The sequence below is a fragment of the Asparagus officinalis genome, chromosome 7 (assembly GCF_001876935.1).
Source record: "Asparagus officinalis chromosome 7, Aspof.V1, whole genome shotgun sequence".
Taxonomy (NCBI): domain Eukaryota; kingdom Viridiplantae; phylum Streptophyta; class Magnoliopsida; order Asparagales; family Asparagaceae; genus Asparagus; species Asparagus officinalis.
The window spans coordinates 150686438-150704075 of NC_033800.1; the positions used below are offsets into that span (position 1 = coordinate 150686438).

The following is a 17638-nucleotide window of genomic DNA, read 5'->3' on the forward strand; positions in this document are numbered from 1 at the left end:
AGGGATATCAAACTTCTTAGACATCATCCTCAATTGGGACAATGTCACTTTGGAATGAATATTTTACAGAAAATCTCGACGATCAACCGCTTCTAAAGCCATAAAGGGACGGAAGGATAGTTAGCAGGAAGAACGAGCAGGAGGGCAAGAAAGATTAAAGAAGAAGATCAACAGTTCAGAAGAGAATTTGAAAGGATGATAGCAGTGTATGGTGATTTTACATATAAATAAAAATAAACTCCGTCTTTACAGCTGTCAATATTCGAGGTGTTAGATTCAGTTACCTCATATAGTTAGGATCTATCCTCGGAATTCAAAATTCTCACGAAAGATGAAGCGCGCCCACTCTCTTTTACCTCGAAGAGCCCGTACTCTGCCAGGAGAGCAGCCTGCTACAGTTATGATGATGCCCGCTGACGCCATATAGTACGGTTCTTTAAATGAAACTGTTTATTCTCCTATTTTGTCCTTTGATCATCTTTATTTTACTCGGATTCGGCTCAAGCTGAATTCAAGCAAAAATGGGCTAATTGTTATGGGGTATATCTGTTCCACAAATATATGACTTGATGAGTCAGCATTTCAATCAGCCCAACAAGCTAACACCCCGGTGTCGGCGCGAGAAGCGGTGATAATCAATATGAGAGATCCTAACCTCCCAGATGAGTTGACATCTTTATATCGACTCGAGAGACGGTCATTAGCTAAGACGAGACGACATTCCAACCAGTCGGAGATGTCGACACTCCTGAGTCGCTGTGAAAGGCGGTGTTAGTCGACACGAAGAATAACAACTCAAAGATATGATCCTATGAGCTTCTTAACGAAGCTAAAGGATTGCCCCTATCTCAAACCTGTCAGCATATGTATCACTTATCAACATTGTTTAATCTTTAATGATCATCATGCAGTGTCACTCCTCAATAGTCTTGAAGACTTGTCGGCTGCTGGCTCCCAATGCGGCCAAAGTGATCTCCCACCACTCATAAACCAACATCAGTGGAGCAAATGATGATTTATTTTCCAACTCACTCCTTATCGCCTCATTACCGTCTTACTACTCACCCATGGAGTGACCAACCTGCCCTCGGCATCCCCCATAAAGGTAGATGCTATTCGCCATAGATAGAGGTTTGCAATAAAAAAACCCCCAAAAAAGAATACGAAGTTCTGTGATTCCACTCAAGCTCAAGTTCAATAACTAACTTGATCATCAGAGGTACCACTGGGGAATTTATCCTCGCCCTCTTACGACTCTTTGTGTGCAGATTGCTCATTCATCCTAAGCCCAGAATCAGGCATAAAGTCAAAGAAGAAAGCGGCCCATTGCAAACTCCGTGATTTTATTTAGTCGTGTGATATTTAACATCAACAAAAGTGTAGATATACCTTGAAATAAGGATAGTATAGCGGGTTGTTAACGATCTCTTAGAGAATGTCATTGAGAGCTTGTCTCATGTAGTGTCCACACAGGCAAATAATTTCTTATAATACCTTATTGAAATATCTACTGTCTGTCTCCCCTGATCTTATAAAATGACATCTCACAATGCAATTTTTAGATTTATGACCCAAAATGTCCAGTGTCATAATAAGCTGTTCTTCCACTGTTACATTCCTTGAGTCTTTTAGCGGTCTATTGTTCCTCATTATACTTGCTAGTTTAACAAAAGCACCACTCCACATTTTAATGTAGTTTACACAGCTATCACTAAAACTATTATAAATACGCTCTATGTGTTCAATTCTAGCCCTTTCTTGTTTTCTTGTTTTCCTTACTTGGACCACTACGAATTGATTTACGTCTATCTTGCATTCTCCTTATGAATGTAAATATTTATTATAACAAAAACAGATAGTGCAGCCCTTTGAACTATGTTAACAACATTTTGTTCATCGATACAATCCCCATCATCATCCGTCTACGATGAAAACATCAAATTAAAATAATTAATATACCTAACAAGCATCCATATGGAATGTCAATAATCAACAAGTTGATAAATGTCAGAAACCCATATTCATATATGCTCACATTTGCATTGATGGAGAAATAACTCCTTTCTCCACCAAATAATATAAATTTAATGTGGTTCAAACTTAATGAATAACATTCTACCCAAGCATATCGAGGGAATATATGATAAGCAACATTATATTGTTGTGAGTAAGCAAATTTACACTAACTTGATCATGTATATGATAAACACTTGTGGGAATATATGATAAGCAACATTGCAGGAGTCAACTTAGATACATGACTCAACATTATACATGATAATCAACATTACTGGAATATATGATAAGCAACTTCAACATTGTTTTAATACTCACAACAGTTTCAAAATTACACTAGGGGCAGCAACAGTTTCCAAATTCAGAAAACCAAATCGGGATCAAGTTGAGTGCCGTATCAAGTTAGTAGAAGTGTTTAAGAAACATAAGTAAGTGCATGATCACAAAACTTCACAACACGACCGCAAATATGATAATATATAGCCCATTCGCCAAAAAACCCTCATTAAAACAAAACAAAACCATATCCTCATTTTGTGATACTTTTTGTTGCTTCCATCAGAATTGTTTAACTAATGCATATATCTTTCCATAAACGGGTATATGATTAAAAATAACTTCAGAACATAAAAACGAGTGTAACATAACCCTGTCTGCCAAAAACCATTGAAACAAGAACTGGTCTCTGCCAGACCTATATAGAAAGCATGATCATAGAACAAAACTAAATCTTAACAATTTGCAGTAAGGCAGATTTATTCATTGTTCCCTTTCTTTTTTGCTTTCTTCATCTTATATAGGGGGCAAAAAAAAAAAAGAAAAAGGTTCACTATTAACAGTCATCTTTGAAATAAGAAAAAGAAAAAAAAGAGGGGGAAAAACAATAAGAAAAAAGCAAATTCAATATAGAAAAAAGACACGTAATGGCTCCTCAACATTTCCATGACTAATTACATAGAAGACCACAATATTGCTATTTTGGAGTTACAACCCACCTTCTACACAGTTACAACTGAATGCAGTCATCAATCTCAAAAACAAAATACTGAGAAAAGTCAGCATCAATAAATCGAATATGCAAAAAAAGAATAAATAAATAAATATAACAAAATAGAAGAAAAATAAACCAATGTTGTGAGATTTATGTAAATGAAAATTTAACTTCTTTCGTTGGGTGAAGTAAGCTACAAAACTCTAGTGGTTCATTTGTCTTTCAAAGTAGATGTGATTTGGAGCCAAGCCCAAACCTTTTGGAGAAAAAACCCCATCCAGTCTTTTGCTTGCCAAGCTTGCGAATTTCTTGCTTCATGCTGGAACACTCTCTCTCAAGCTCGGAGACCCGCAACCTCATCTCGTCAACAGCTAAGAGTTGATGATGATCGTTATCCTTTTCATCATCTATTGTGATGTCATCTGTCGGTGGGAAGAGATCATTCTTGTGGGCTTCTCCATGAGGATGAGAATGAGGATGAGGATGATGATGAGGACGGGAGTTGTTGTCAGAGGAGACGAAGAACCATCCCGCAATGGAGGTTCGCAGGCGAAGTTGCTCGAAGAAGAGGACCTGCACCACAACTCTGAGGGGCAACCTCTCATTCTGTGCTGCATGTGTGCATGCTTCCAATGACAGCTTCTCACAGTTCATTAGTCGGCAAAGCTGCTCCCTTTCTGAGTCTGTCAGCCATGGATGCGACTGACACATTTAATAGATATATGTATACATCATATGAATTAGAGATAGTTTCTAATTAAATGCTGGCTCAAAAAAGTAGGCACACTAGTAATTTGAAATATACCTTTAGATATATGTCTATTGCACGATAGATTCCATCATCTAAAGGCCTCGCATATTCAGGGATGACACCTGCTAGTGATTGGAACTTCGGAAATTTCAGATTCACATCAGGTGCAACTTCTGCAAGATAACCATCAACAAGCTTTGCCACCATAGTCATTGGCGTCAGGGATAAACAAGAGCTTGCAAGCTGACGCTCATCTGTTGTTATGCCAGGAGAAGTTGTAGAAATAGCGGATGCTGATTGATCACTGAGCATGAAGTGGTCAAGGATTCTCTGGAAACAATCGATGTCATAAAGAGTTTCCATGGAGTAGCCCAGATTTGGTATGAGAAGATCCTCCAAGGCAGCTTCATCCAACTGGGATCCAACTTTCTTCTCCAAATTCTCCCGACAAGAAGGGCTTGCATGTAGGATCATGGCGGTCCGGAGCAGTCGAAGCAGAAACTTGGTAGGGGTCACTCCCATTTTCGTGGGAAGCAACCCAACTATCTCCTCAAGAAGAACCTTCTGGTCACTCTCCGTAGGTGCTGAGACTGCTGCAGGATTGATCCTGTTGGGGCCTTCCCGGAAGCTCGAGGCCCTTGTCAAGCCTGGAAGAAATCTCCTGGAATAGAACATGAGAGATCCTGCAATATATTCTGGCTTCATCCCTTTTGAATCCATGGCCAGGATTAGTCTTTTGTACAGAGGTAAACTGAGGAAAGATACATCTTCATACCACCAATCTCCTCCTCCTCCACCTGCAGAGCTCACTGATTTTTCTAATGTACAGATGCCATTCCAAGGAATACTGCTGCTGTCTTCAGGGCTCTTCATCGAAATCCTTCCAACCACCGGCCATCCAAAAAGAGAGGGATCAGCACAAGCCTTCACTGCAAGTGAATTGATGCATCTTGTCACAATATGGAGCTCTTCAGCCTGGGAGAGAATCCCTTCATCACATGTTTCAAGGGCTTTAATGGAGTCTTTCCAGCTGTCGAAAACTTCATACAGGAAGTTCTCAGTATGCAAAATAAGGTTTCCACCTACACAGTCTTCAGTCATGCCAAGGAACTCCGCTGCACATCGTAGGCTGACCACATTAAGAGCATTGAGTTCTATCTTAACATCATAACAAAATTTCGCTACAAGTTCAAACGACTGGGCACCACCAGGGATGTCATGGAGCTGCAACACACAACATTTCCCGTCTGGACTTTGGAATTCACTAATCATTTTTTTCAACAGACCACTTCTGTTCAGCAAAGGAAACTGCAAAAAGGGAAGATAATTTGTAAGATATACAGGGAGGTGTTAGAGAAATTAATAAAATAATAAATGTGTGATTAGCTGCAGCATATATAGAACCTGCCTTGTGGAGATGAAAGGACATTTCTCCCACTTCAATGACAACATCACTAACAAGCTCACTTTTACAAACCCTGAAAGACCAAAGTTTACTCAATTACAAATTAGCAGAACATAAAGCAGTTGATTAGCCGATATATGGATGCTCATTATGTTCCATGCAGACTATATATATAACCAGAGTTGCAACGTAATTAATAGAAAACTAAAAACAATATATATTAATTAATCTGCATACTAAAAAATCAGCCTTTATATCCTGTTAGTTAAACTGAGGGTCTGACATGATATATATTAACAGCAACAAAAAGATATAATGACAAGGAAAAAAAAAATCATAAAAACATAAAGATAGAGAAAGAGAGAATGATGGGTTCCATGCATTTTGCAGCAAGTATCGCGTGCTGTAAAGATGGACGTTCTTGTGTCCAAAGGCTTATCGCCAATCCTGATGAAAGGTCATTTTACAAATTAAGTCTAAACGGAGGGACAGCTTGCTTAAATTATTACAACAAGGCCGCTGGAACGCACAAGGCTTACATAGGAAAGTAAAAGAAGCCATTAGTTAGATTGTGGTGCGTTGCACGTACGTGTATCTGCCTACAGGCATTAGAAGGAAACAAATAAATATATAATGAGGCCACTAGCTATGAGCTCTGACCGCACATTTTGCAAAATGAGCTGTCAGCTCAGCTCTACGGCATGCGAGCCCTTTACTGGTCACATTAATGAGGGGCTTCATATGTCATAGAGACAACCCATTTTACAAAATGGACTACCAACTCTATGACATATGAAGCCCCTCATTAATGTGACCAGTAAGGGGCTCGCAATCCATAAAACTGAGCTAACAGCTCATTTTGCAAAATGGACTGTCAGCTCGTATACATTTTTCCTATATATAATACCTTAAGAGTAAAAAAAACAAAGACGACTTCAAACCCCATGGGAGCTGATTTTTCAGTGAAGAAAGAAACCTTTAAAAAAACGAGTCAATGAATTAGGGAACAGATTTAGGATTAGCTTTCATGACAAGGTAAAAATATGATAACACCCCAGTGGCTCATTAGGGGGGGGGGGAGGGGGTGTGAATTTTAGTTTAATTAAAGATATAAAATTATAAGTATTAAAGATAGGATTTTAAGATGACGATGACCTCATTAGGGGGAGATTTTAAATTAATGATATAAAAATTATGGAAATGAATATGAGCAGCAGGATCACAATGTAGGAGGATAAATAAATTATAAAATAGATGAAGTACACATAAATAAAATAGAAATAGAGGATGATACCATGTGCATCCATCAAGTTGCAAGGCTTCAGATTTGGATCCCAGCTTCATTGTTGCCATGTCCTTGGATCTTCCCTCTTGATTTATTGATAATAACAATAATATTAATTAATAAAATAAAAGCAGCTTCATTGTTCACGCTTCTTTGTGTTTTGCGTTCGACTGTAGGATAAGAAGAAGAAGCCGGGTGGAGAACCTTATTATAATTATATTCAGTATTGGGAAAGATCTGAGATAAAGTTTTCTTTTTTTTTTCTTTTTTCCTTTTATTATTATTATTATCGTTATCATTATTATTATGTTATTATTGTTTTTTTCTCCCCCTTGGGCTGTGGAGAGAGAGAAGAGGGGAAGGCGTTTTGAGATGGCCCGAGTCTCAAGGGGCCGCGGAGCAACAAACACCAGACAGACAATTTCTAGAATATTATTCCGGATTTCGGATTTGTGTCAAATTTTACCCGACCCGAACGGTTGTCACCCCTACGCAGCCTACAACCGAGACTTGCGAAAATTTCTGACTGCTGCTATTTTTTTTTTCCAAAATAAATAAGTAAATGGGCTTTAGAAAACCCCACCCAAAGAAGCCTAGTAAGTAATGGTCCAGCATCATCATCATCATCATCATCAGCAGCAGCAAGAGTGGCTTGACGATTCTTACTTTGTTGACTTCGATCCCATCAAAGAGTGGCTTGTTGATCCTGCTGATTTCAGTCCTATGTATAATTCCCTCGACAACATCCTCAAAGATCACATCTTGGAGCCATCTATCGACGTCAAGATGGAGAAAGTGAGCTTGGTAGAAGTTAATAACGATGGAGTTAGTGAGGAGATTTGTCCAACTACTGATCCAATCAAGGTTGCAACTGATTGTGATTTGAAGGAAGAAAGCAGTGCGGGGGAGGAGGAGGATGATTCTTCGAGTGATGGCTCTTCTTCTTCTTCTTCTTCTTCGAGTAGTGATGATGAATCTTCGAGTAGTGATGAGGAAGGTGATGAGGGCAAGGGGGTAACAGCAGTTGAAGTTGAAGAGGGCGAGATAAAGGTTGATGAAGTGATATTAGGCAGCGATGGGGAAGAGGAAGTTCCAAGAGGACCCATCAAATCAAAGCATGAAATTGAGGTAAAATCATCATAAGAATTTCACCAATTACTTTCATAAATAAATGTCTAAACATCTCTGGGAATATATGCACAAATGAAGCATGTTAACACTTGTTTGGGTGCTAAGGCCTAATGCGTGCTCTGCTTGTCAGGGTATATATTTTGTATATTCTAAATTTATTGTATGCCCTATCTGCTATAATTTATTGTATGCACTATCTGCTATATAAATTTCATGTTATGAGTCTTCCTTGGTTTGGTTGATCCCGATTCTATTTACAAAACTCTAATAGATAAAATTTGGCTTTTCTGTCTGCTGTCAAGATGCATCAATGATGTTAGCTGTATAATCTATGAGATATATATACTTTTGTTCTTGCAAACTGTTATTGAATTGTGTGCTTATTCTATGTTTGTTGTAAACTTGTAAGCATGTGTGTGCATTTGCACATAATTCCCTTGCGATAAAGCTTTTTTCCCCTCCCCCCTGAGACTGACCTTATTATGCATTGAACATTGCTGCTGTAGGATCTCCCTCCAGTTCCTCCGCTTGAAGTATCTCTGGAACCACACCATCAGACTTTGCCAGTTGGAGTTGTGTCGTCTGTAAGTCCTTGAAAACTTGTGATCCCTCATTTTGTTTTCCTTTCTACTTCATGTTCGTTCTATGAGTCATGGTATCGGTTTATTTCTTAAGATATTGATCTTAGGCCTCTCAACTCCTCAGTGATTGTGCACAACAGAGTTTGATAAATGGATGTATAATAAAAATATGAACACCCTAGTACGTGATAAACTTGATGATTTGTTTCATATCAAGTTCATGCCAGGTTCTGAACTTCACTTCAAAGTAATGACTTTCTTCTAGCTTCTGCAGATGCTTTGGGTCCTATTCTTGTAGTCTCATGAATGCTACTATAGTACTTGACTCCAAAATCTCTAAGAACCTTTTATGCAAGTTTCATAGTATTCTGCTTATTGATATATTGACTTGTTATAATGGTTTGAAGGGTGAGCAAGCCATTTTATTGTCCTCTTAAGTCCACTATCTGTACTGTCTTGACAAGGTTGCTTCTTCTTTTTTTCCTCCTCTCTCTCTTTTAGGTCGAGAAAGAAGGGCTTTCTCCGCTTTGAGCTTGAGAGTGAAAGGCATGAGGCTTTTTATTCTTTAAATGAAGTATATATTTACTTAGGTGATGGATATCTTGCGTGGAGGTTTTTCAGGTTTACTGGTTAACTTCAGAGCTTTTCTTATATTGGCACAGGCAGAGCATATGGTTAAACAAGTATGAGCTGAAAAAATATAAACAACTTGTTTCTTCTCCAGCTGCATCCTTTGAAGCCATATGCTGCTATTTCACAATGTCAAAACTTTGCTGTTATTTTCAATAGTAGATCTTCAGGACTTAAATCAGATATTTTCTAATTTTCATTGTGAAATTCAATTTTGTGAAAAATCTGTATCAAACTTAAACATGTGAAGTGCTTAACATACTTTACATGCAGACTCAACTTACTTTAATCCTTTGTGCATGCTACATTATTTTGCATGTAGTTAATTAATTATTTATTTAATTATATATATATATATATATATGACTCCATATTCTCTTTTGCTGCTGCTCCAAATCTAACTACGTCTTCACTTTGCCCCAGATATTGAGCAGCAGAGTCATTGTGGAGGGATCGGAGAAGCACAACCCTCTCAATGAGGGATCCATTCTCTGGATTACTGAAACCAGGTTGCCGCTAGGAAGAATCGATGAAATATTTGGACCTGTGAAGAACCCCTTCTATATTGTCAGGTACAACTCTGATGATGAAGTTCCTCAAGGAATCAGCACTGGTGTTGCCATTTCTTTTGTTGTGGATTTTGCCAACCATATTCTAAATGAAAAGTGCCTCTATGAGAAAGGGTATGATGCATCAGGTATCGATGACGAGGAGGCCACTGACGAAGTGGAATTCTCTGATGATGAAAAGGAAGCTGAGTACAAGAGATCTCTCCGTCAAAGTAAGCGGGATGCAAACTATGGGAAACAGGAGACTGGGTTAGGCAAGAAAGCTAATTATAAGGGTTCCGGGTTTCAGAGGGGCCAGCATCTCCAACCTCCTCAATCACTGCCAGTAGCAAGAATGAGCCAGCAACTGGCTGGCCAAGAAGGACAGGTTCATGTATCCCTTAATAGTGAGGGATACAACAATTGCAATTATGATCATAGGGCTGCAGGTAACATTCTTCATACACCTCAGCAGTTGAATACACAAGGATTTCTACTTCAGCCCCAATCTATAGGGTTTCCTGCTCAAGCCCAGCCACCCATCGGCGTCCAAGGAGGATTTCCTCAGCCCCATTCTGTACAGTTTCCTGCTCAAGCCCAGCCATCCATGGGCATACAAGGAGGATTTCCTCAGCCGCAGCTTATAGCAATACAAGGAGGACTTCCAATGAATTTGTTACCTTCTCAGCAGTTTGGAGATCAAACTTATAATCTCCAAAACCAGAATCAAGTTTTTAACAATTTCGCTAGTGGAATAATGCCATATCAGCACTTGCAGCAGCAGCAGCTTGTTTCTAGAGCTGGAGTGCTCCCTGGTAACTTTCAGTGGTTTGATGGATTGTCATCTTCGTCGACTCTTGCTGGGATCATTGGACAATCTGGATTTAGTCATGTGCCATTTGGTTATGGTAATCTGAACCCTTCTCAGGAGCAGAGCCATGGGCTGCCTCCACCTGCTTTTAACCAACAAGCTGATATCAGGTGTGCTTCACTGCAGTTTAACCAGGGGAGGTCCTCCGCCTCCTCTAGGGGTAGGGGAAGGCGAGCTTATCCAAGAGGTGGCCGACAGTCCTTTGCGCACCAAGGTGGCAACCAACATAATGGGTAGACAAATATGCCCAAAACAAATCATTTCTGTTTCCAAGTTTATGCCATCTGGGCTTTGGTGTTCAAAGTAATCGATCATATTTATGTGGTGTTTAAATTGACTATTAGATGTATTATCCAATGACTTATACTGTGTTGTTACTTTCCATCTGTCTTGTAATAGCAGCGAAATTTTGGAACACTGTGCGGTGCACTGCATGTCGAGAGATGTTCTCTTTACAAGTATATTATTTGAAAGAAGTTATTGTCATATTGCAGGGAAAGTCCTGTCGCTTGCCAAATTAAAAATTTAGCTTGTAGCGGGTTCTATAGTCAGCGACAGCTTAGTTGAAGTGTGGCCTTTTTACGATTCAGGTTTTAGTCTATTGTCGAAGTACAACTGCCAGCGTATATACTGCCTTTGCATCATAGATCATTACTTATTTTCTAGTGTTACTTCTTTGGCAGGAAATCATATTTAGTGTTGTGTTCTGAAAGTGCACATTCAGTAATTTTAATTTCTGCTGGCATCGTTTTTTGAAGTGGATGTCCTTCGAGGTGTAGATCTATTCATTGTTTTTTAAATTTCTTGCTAACAGTTGGATGTTACCTTGTTCATTTTTTTCCTTTCTGTAGGACAAGAAGAAAGATGCGCCGAAAAAGGTTATTCCTGCAATGACTGCTGGAAAGGATGTTTCTTTCTTAATTGATGTGGTGAACTGCATGCAAAAAGAGAACTTGGAGCTGAAGAATCTTGTTTACCTGTATCTTATAAACTATGCAAAGAGCCATCCGGACCTAGCCATTTTTACTGTCAATTCTTTTGTGAAGGTTAGCTTTAGCTACATTGTTAAATGCATTCATGAAACACTGTACACGCAGCATGCATGTTTAGAAGGTATATATGTTGGCCTTTTCTGTTGGCTCTTGCCTATTAATGTCCTGTAAATTAACTTTCTCAAATAGGTTGTTATGAGAGTATGCATGTAATGTTTTTTATTTATTTATACAATACCTATGATATGTAGGATATTTTCCAGAGCAAATTCTCATATACATCCAGAGGTGACATGTGCATCCAATCATGTCTAGTGCATGCTTGGTGATAAGAACTTAAGCAAAGAACCATTTAAAGATTTATAGCATGACACTGGTTTCTCTGTAAATGGACTTGGTACTCCTGTTAGTCATCTTCAATGACTATCATCCCACATCCATCCACACATGCTTAAAAATTAGAAATGAGATTGATCCTCCAATATTCCTCTCATATTCCCAATTGTAAATCCTGTCCATGCTTCCAATTTGACCGAGCAATGTAGTATGTTATTGTCACAGGAATCATCCTTAATTTTGGTTTAGTAGTGTATGCATGCCTTAAAATTCCCCAAGTTAAAGCTATTAGCAATTAAGTCTTTTCTTTGATTACGGAGCCAATGTTTGGAAATAGAATTACAACCATTCACTCTACACTTGTAGCTAACAATGTTATTTTGTTTTATATATTATATGAGGACGGTAATTAACCTTAGAAAGAGATGGGTTAATCTGAATGTCATTGAAGGTGATACACTAGATGGAAAAAAGATGGATATAAAAACTAGAAACTTTTTCTGAAGCTGAGGTGTATGCGATATTGTGGAAAAACCGTGTCGAGGAACCAAACCAAACGCCGATCAAAGTGGGCCAAAAAATCAACCAAAATCAATGCACTAACACCAAACACCAATTTTAACGTGGTTCGGCAATTGTCTACATCCACGGGGCAAGAAGGGGATGAAGTTTTCACTAATAGAGAAGAAAAATACAACTTGAGATTACAAATCACTCGAAGGAACAAACTAATCTCACCAACAAAGCTCTTAATCTCTCCAAATAAACCCTAATCAAATAGCTCAGAAAATATCTTCTTTCTGTGCTCCAAATATCCCTAACTCTAGCCTTAAGAAACCCTAGAACGTGTATTGGTATTTATACAAACACCAAAAACAAATAAGAACAGGAAACCAAAACTGGGCCTTGACCCGATTGGCGGTCGACTGCGATCCAACAACAGAGACCATAAATCGCCTACAAGGTTTTGTGGTCGACCGTGGCGGTCAACCGCACCAAGTCCAGGCTCATGCCTAGTTCTGTGCACGTTCGCGGTCGACCGACCTTGCGTCGCGGTCGATCGCGCAGCTCCCAAACAGACTCCTGTGCTTCTAAAACCTGGTCTTTACCAAAATTCATCGTGGTTTCTTTAATTCTCTACCTCGGCGAAGTTTCTACCAAAACTGAGCTGACACCAACCAAGCCAAATGCCTCACTTGCTGCTTCTCAATCCTCAACAAGTCGAGACTCAAACGGGAGTGCGAACACTCACCCAAATATCGGTTTCTACTCACCAAATCGGCTGTATCATAAAGACTGCCTACGTATCCTCTTGCCCAAGGAATCAAGCCTTCACATAGTTCACCCAAACGACCTCCAAAGGCTCTTAATCAAATAGAAAAGTCTGTAACTCTTCTCTAATATCGCTAATGAATCTGTAACTGATAGCGGCCCCAAACTGATACAAATCAAACACCTCCATCTGAGGTGAACCAATGATCGTATCCAAATCATGTCCACCAGCTGCAACCGAATCCAAAACTGATCCATCATCTGCATCCGAAATCAAATGATCCCTAACCTGTGCCACCTCAGTTGGAATCCCAAATGACGTAGTATGATCTGAAGTATGTGGAATAAGTTCCTCCCAACGTGAAGTAGCATCACCCTCCACTTGTTGCGATATCCAAATGACCTGATCAACACTCTCTACCTGCTGAGAGTCAAAAGTGACATACTGCTCAGAACAAAATCAGAAGCTCCCAACCAATAATCAAACGAGCCTCCGAATCCCAAACGCGTAATTGAATCAAATCTCACATCCTCGATGTGACCAAATGCTGGGTAACCAAATATCCGACATCAACCAAAATCTGAAGCAGCTCCACTAGATCCAATAACTCCTAATGCAGCAGTTGGCGACCTATGACTAAGATGACCCAAATATGTCGAAACTCCAGAACCAGAATCAATGCTCGACAACCAATGTTGATCCTCCTCCAGAAAGGAACGATCATTCGAAATTGTCATCTCATCTCGTCGCCCCAAAGTCTCCACATCAATGAAGTGTTTCAAGTTGCCATAAGCTCGACACAAACACAAGAAAGGACCCCTACCAAAGCTAAACAACGAGTTACCTTTTTGCCAATACACTTCTTCCAATTGTTGTTGACTTCTAGGACTTTACACCAATGGGAACTGATCGCGACCCAATAATGTCTAGAACAATCATCAACTGCGAAAACTACAAAATGATTACCTTCCAATGATGCCTCCTTGGAAGGCCCCAAATGCCTGATTGAGCACCTCCTAAAAGACCCCTCGCTCGATGGATAGAAGTGCCTAACTCCACCACGGTCTTGCTCATCCAAATGTGCTCAAAGGACTTCCATCTGCAGGTCAAAGCACTCCTCAACAACCTATTCACGACATCACCAATCAAATACCCCAGCACCAAACCACACCATAATCTAGCCAAATCCAATAAAATCGTCAGAACTCTATCAATCACCGTGCTCCTAAGCAAATAGTATAAGTTACTCCTTCTGACGTCCTTCATCACAATCATGGACTCAAATGTAACCTTCAAACGTGCATCCCCTAAGGTCACCCTATAGCCTGCCGCCTCCAAAGCTCCAAGCAACGTTTTAAATATCGGATATCGGGGAAATATCGGATGACCAAAATTAATATCGGATTGCGGCTATCGGGGAAATATCGGGGATATGTGGTAAATATCGGAATGTCATAATGAATGTTTGCATACATAGTATAATGCATTAAAATGTAATCTCAACATATGTAATGAAATTTAAGCTTACAAAATATGAATAATATATGTTTAGGATCACTAAGCAACCTTCTAAAACAAACAAAAGTGCAAAGCAATGTTGCAACATTCGATCTGCTTTTTTTAGGGCAAAATATCATTTGATATAATAAGAAAATCTTGATATCTTGTCCAAAAATTCTAAACACGGTATATTATTTTGCAACAAGCTATATAAAAAGATATATTGGTCCACATATCGGCTAATATATCAGTCATATCGGCGATTTATCACTCAAAATAGCCAAAAAGCGGTAAAGGATATTTAAAGACCATATCGGTTGCGGCAAGCCCTGTAAAAGGATATATCGGGGGATATATCGGGCCATGTCGGGGATATTTAAAACAATGGCTCCAAGTGAAATGATGTTCTTCAACTGAGGAACGAACCTCACTTCAACCAACTCCCAAATCATTCCGTCACTCATCCTAATCCGAACGGTGCCAATACCATCAACAGGGCATTCATGATCATTATCCATGAGCACAAAATCCTCTCTTTCTAACTCCTGAAAGCTGAAGAACCAATCCCTCCTAGGACAAATGTGATATGTAGCACCCGTGTCTAACATCCATTATGTAGTGTAGGCAACACAAACTGACGGCAGTGCAGATAATGAGTAGCTCGAAGAATCTGAATCTGAATTGTTCCCATTAGCCTTGACAACATTCACCTCTGAAGCCTGAATAACTTTCCTCTTATTCTTCCCGGCTTGATCATTCAACTTTGGACATTCAGCTTTCCAATGTCCATCTTCTTTACAAAAAGCATACTGATTCCTACGAATTCTAAAATATACCCCTCTAGACTGTGACCTTCTATCTCGGTTTGAACCATTTGCTCTTGTAACCAATGCTCCTGCTACCGGCTCAATAAAAGTCTCCTTATCATTCTTCCTAAGTTGGTAATTCACTAATACAACGGTGACCTCACTATATGAAAGAGATGCCTTCCCATTAATAAGAGTAAGAACGAACATCTCATATTTCTCGTTGGGTAAGGAACTCAACAATAACAACGTCTTGTCCTCATCTTTAACAATGATATCTACATTCGTCAAATCTGTAAGAAGCTTCGTGTAGTGGTTCATGTGATCACTGATAGATGTCACCTTCTTCAATTGGAAGCGATAAAACCTTCTCTTCAAATGCAAGCGGTTTTCGACGCTCTTCGTCAAGTACTTGCTCTTTAGGACTTCCCAAATCTTCTTAACTGAAGTCTCATTCATCACATCATATTTTAGATCTTGAGTGAGACAAGACCTAATCACACCACACGTAGTCCGATTCATCTTTTTCCAAACCTTCTTATCAATATCGTCCGGTTTCCGGTCCAACTCTAATATATCTTCCAAATTCTGAGCATTGAGTGCATCCAAGACTTCGCATCGTCAAAGTCCAAAATTGTTAGTGCCTTTGAACTTCTCCACGTCAATCTTCATCGAGTGGATACTCAAACTTTGGACAGTCTTCACACCTGAAGAACCACCCTCAACACCCTCTTTCTCGGCCATAATCCTCAACACACCAACAACCAATGCGGAAACAAATAAAGAATAGATCCAAAACTAAGAAAAGAAAGAAGCTTTACCAAAAAGATCCCACCTTTCTCACCAACTGAAACCTTAGACGAGCTTTCCAAATCGTTCTACTCCTCCAAATAGCCCAAGCGTAGCCCGAGCTCTGATACCAATTGTTGTGGAAAAACCGTGTCGAGGAACCAAACCAAACGCCGATCAAAGTGGGCCAAAAAAAACAACCAAACTCAATGCACTAACACCAAACACAAATTTTAACGTGGCTCGGCAATTGCCTACATCCACCGGATAAGAAGGGGATGGGGTTTTCACTAATAGAGAAGAAGAGTACAACTTAAGATTATAAATCACTCGAAGGAACAAACTAATCTCACCAACAAAGCTCTTAATCTCTCCAAATAAACCCTAATCAAATAGCTCAGAAAATACCTCTTTTCTGTGCTCCAAATATCCCAAACTCTAGCCTTAAGAAACCCTAGAACGTGTATTGGTATTTATACAAACACAAAAAAACAAATAAGAATAGGAAACCAAAACTGGGCCTTGACCCAATTGGCGGTCGATCGCCCCAATCGCGCGGTCGACGCGATCCAACGATAGAGACCATAGATCGCATACAGAGTCTGACGGTCGACCGTGGCAGTCAACCGCACTAAGTCCAGGCTCATGCCTGGTTCTATGCACGTTCGCGGTCGACCGGCCTTGCGCCGCGGTCGACTGCGCAGCTCCCAAACAGACTCCTGCGCTTCCAAAACCTGTTCTTTACCAAAATTCATCGTGGTTTCTTCATGCGACAGGTGCGCGCAACAGCGGAACATCTTGGAGAACTGATATCTGCAAGAAATGGTTTGGAGTGAAAGCGAAAATGGAAGACAGTTGTCTTAAGTTGTCTTTTGCCTCCATTTGTCACATTTACGCCTTTACTTAGCACATTTACCCGTTCTCTTCTTTTGCAGCGTAAAACATTACTAATAGTACGGGATCTTATCAGTGAGGGTAGGTCATACTTCATACCTGTTTGTTGAATTTATCTTAGGGTAAATTATAGTAAACCTCCAAGAATTTTCAGCGTTGTGTAGAATGTAGTAAATCCCCAATAACTTTTAAAATTGCACTAAACCCCCAATAACTTTTGCAGAAAACCCCCACTATCTTTTTGGTGACAAAACCCGCAGTGACTTTCAAAGTGCATTTTTATGTTGTTTTTTGGTTCCAATTTATGAGGGTTTTCTCCAAAATGCTGAAACATATTGGGGGTTTTCTGCAATTCCAAAAGATTATTGGGGGTTTAGTGCGATTTTGAAAGTTGGCAAAACGCTGAAGTTCTGGGGAGTTTAGTGTAATTTTCAAAGTTCACTCTAGCTAAAATGTAGCTGAAGCATAAGATAAAAATCTCCATCTAGCAAGTGCTTGCTTTCCAGTGGAGATCAATCTACCGCAATAGTTTCCCTACGTAGGCATTGGCATCCATTAGAGCCTCCACTTGCTTTATTCGTTTTTGCTTTACTATGCTAGTTGAACATTTGCCGCATGCCACAATCAAACGCAATAAGAAAAGAGAGGCTTGGCATTTTAGCCCACTCGGGAAACTTTGAATGATTCCGCTTTAGAAATTTGTTGACCCAATATCTACAAAAGAGACAGAGCAAGTAAAACACCAATATATGATATTAGTTTTGAGTAATTTATTGGGCATCAAAAGCCTAATGGCTCCTCCACCATGAAGATGCCTTTTGACTACATTACTTCTATAG

At 39.6% G+C, this 17638-nt stretch overlaps 2 protein-coding genes across 3 annotated transcripts in view; one reads left to right on the top strand and one right to left on the bottom strand.

Annotated features, from left to right (window-relative positions):
• Nucleotides 3091-6939, bottom strand: LOC109850899 (BTB/POZ domain-containing protein At5g03250-like). 2 transcript variants are annotated; one of them, XM_020420982.1, is made up of 4 exons: nucleotides 6458-6939; nucleotides 5167-5236; nucleotides 3813-5066; nucleotides 3091-3709 (listed from the first exon to the last, which is right to left on the bottom strand). In XM_020420982.1, exons 1-4 carry the CDS (start codon nucleotides 6514-6516, stop codon nucleotides 3230-3232), a joined length of 1863 nt encoding a protein of 620 aa, XP_020276571.1. In that variant the 5' UTR covers nucleotides 6517-6939; the 3' UTR covers nucleotides 3091-3229. The 2 variants fall into 2 exon arrangements, with proteins under 2 accessions (XP_020276571.1, XP_020276574.1); XM_020420985.1 differs by having other exon boundaries at nucleotides 5163-5236; nucleotides 6458-6546.
• LOC109850900 (H/ACA ribonucleoprotein complex non-core subunit NAF1-like) overlaps nucleotides 6941-17638 on the top strand; it is an 11634-nt gene continuing 936 nt past the window's right edge. The window contains exons 1-5 of the mRNA XM_020420986.1: nucleotides 6941-7576; nucleotides 8086-8163; nucleotides 9214-10799; nucleotides 10893-10982; nucleotides 11061-11255. Coding sequence (XP_020276575.1) covers nucleotides 7052-7576; nucleotides 8086-8163; nucleotides 9214-10446 — 1836 coding nt within the window. The 5' untranslated portion in view covers nucleotides 6941-7051 and the 3' untranslated portion in view covers nucleotides 10447-10799; nucleotides 10893-10982; nucleotides 11061-11255. The remainder of the gene's footprint in view (nucleotides 7577-8085; nucleotides 8164-9213; nucleotides 10800-10892; nucleotides 10983-11060; nucleotides 11256-17638) is intronic.

What these genes read in the sequence shown, in the direction of transcription:
- LOC109850899 (XM_020420982.1), bottom strand. Translation starts at nt 6,516, where the DNA reads ATGGCAACAATGAAGCTGGGATCCAAATCTGAAGCCTTGCAACTTGAT. An exon ending in CAACTTGATGGATGCACATG is followed by an intron (nt 5,237 to 6,457) that starts GTATCATCCTCT and finishes TTGGTCTTTCAG; the next exon opens with GGTTTGTAAAAGTGAGCTTG. An exon ending in TGTCCTTTCATCTCCACAAG is followed by an intron (nt 5,067 to 5,166) that starts GCAGGTTCTATA and finishes CCCTTTTTGCAG; the next exon opens with TTTCCTTTGCTGAACAGAAG.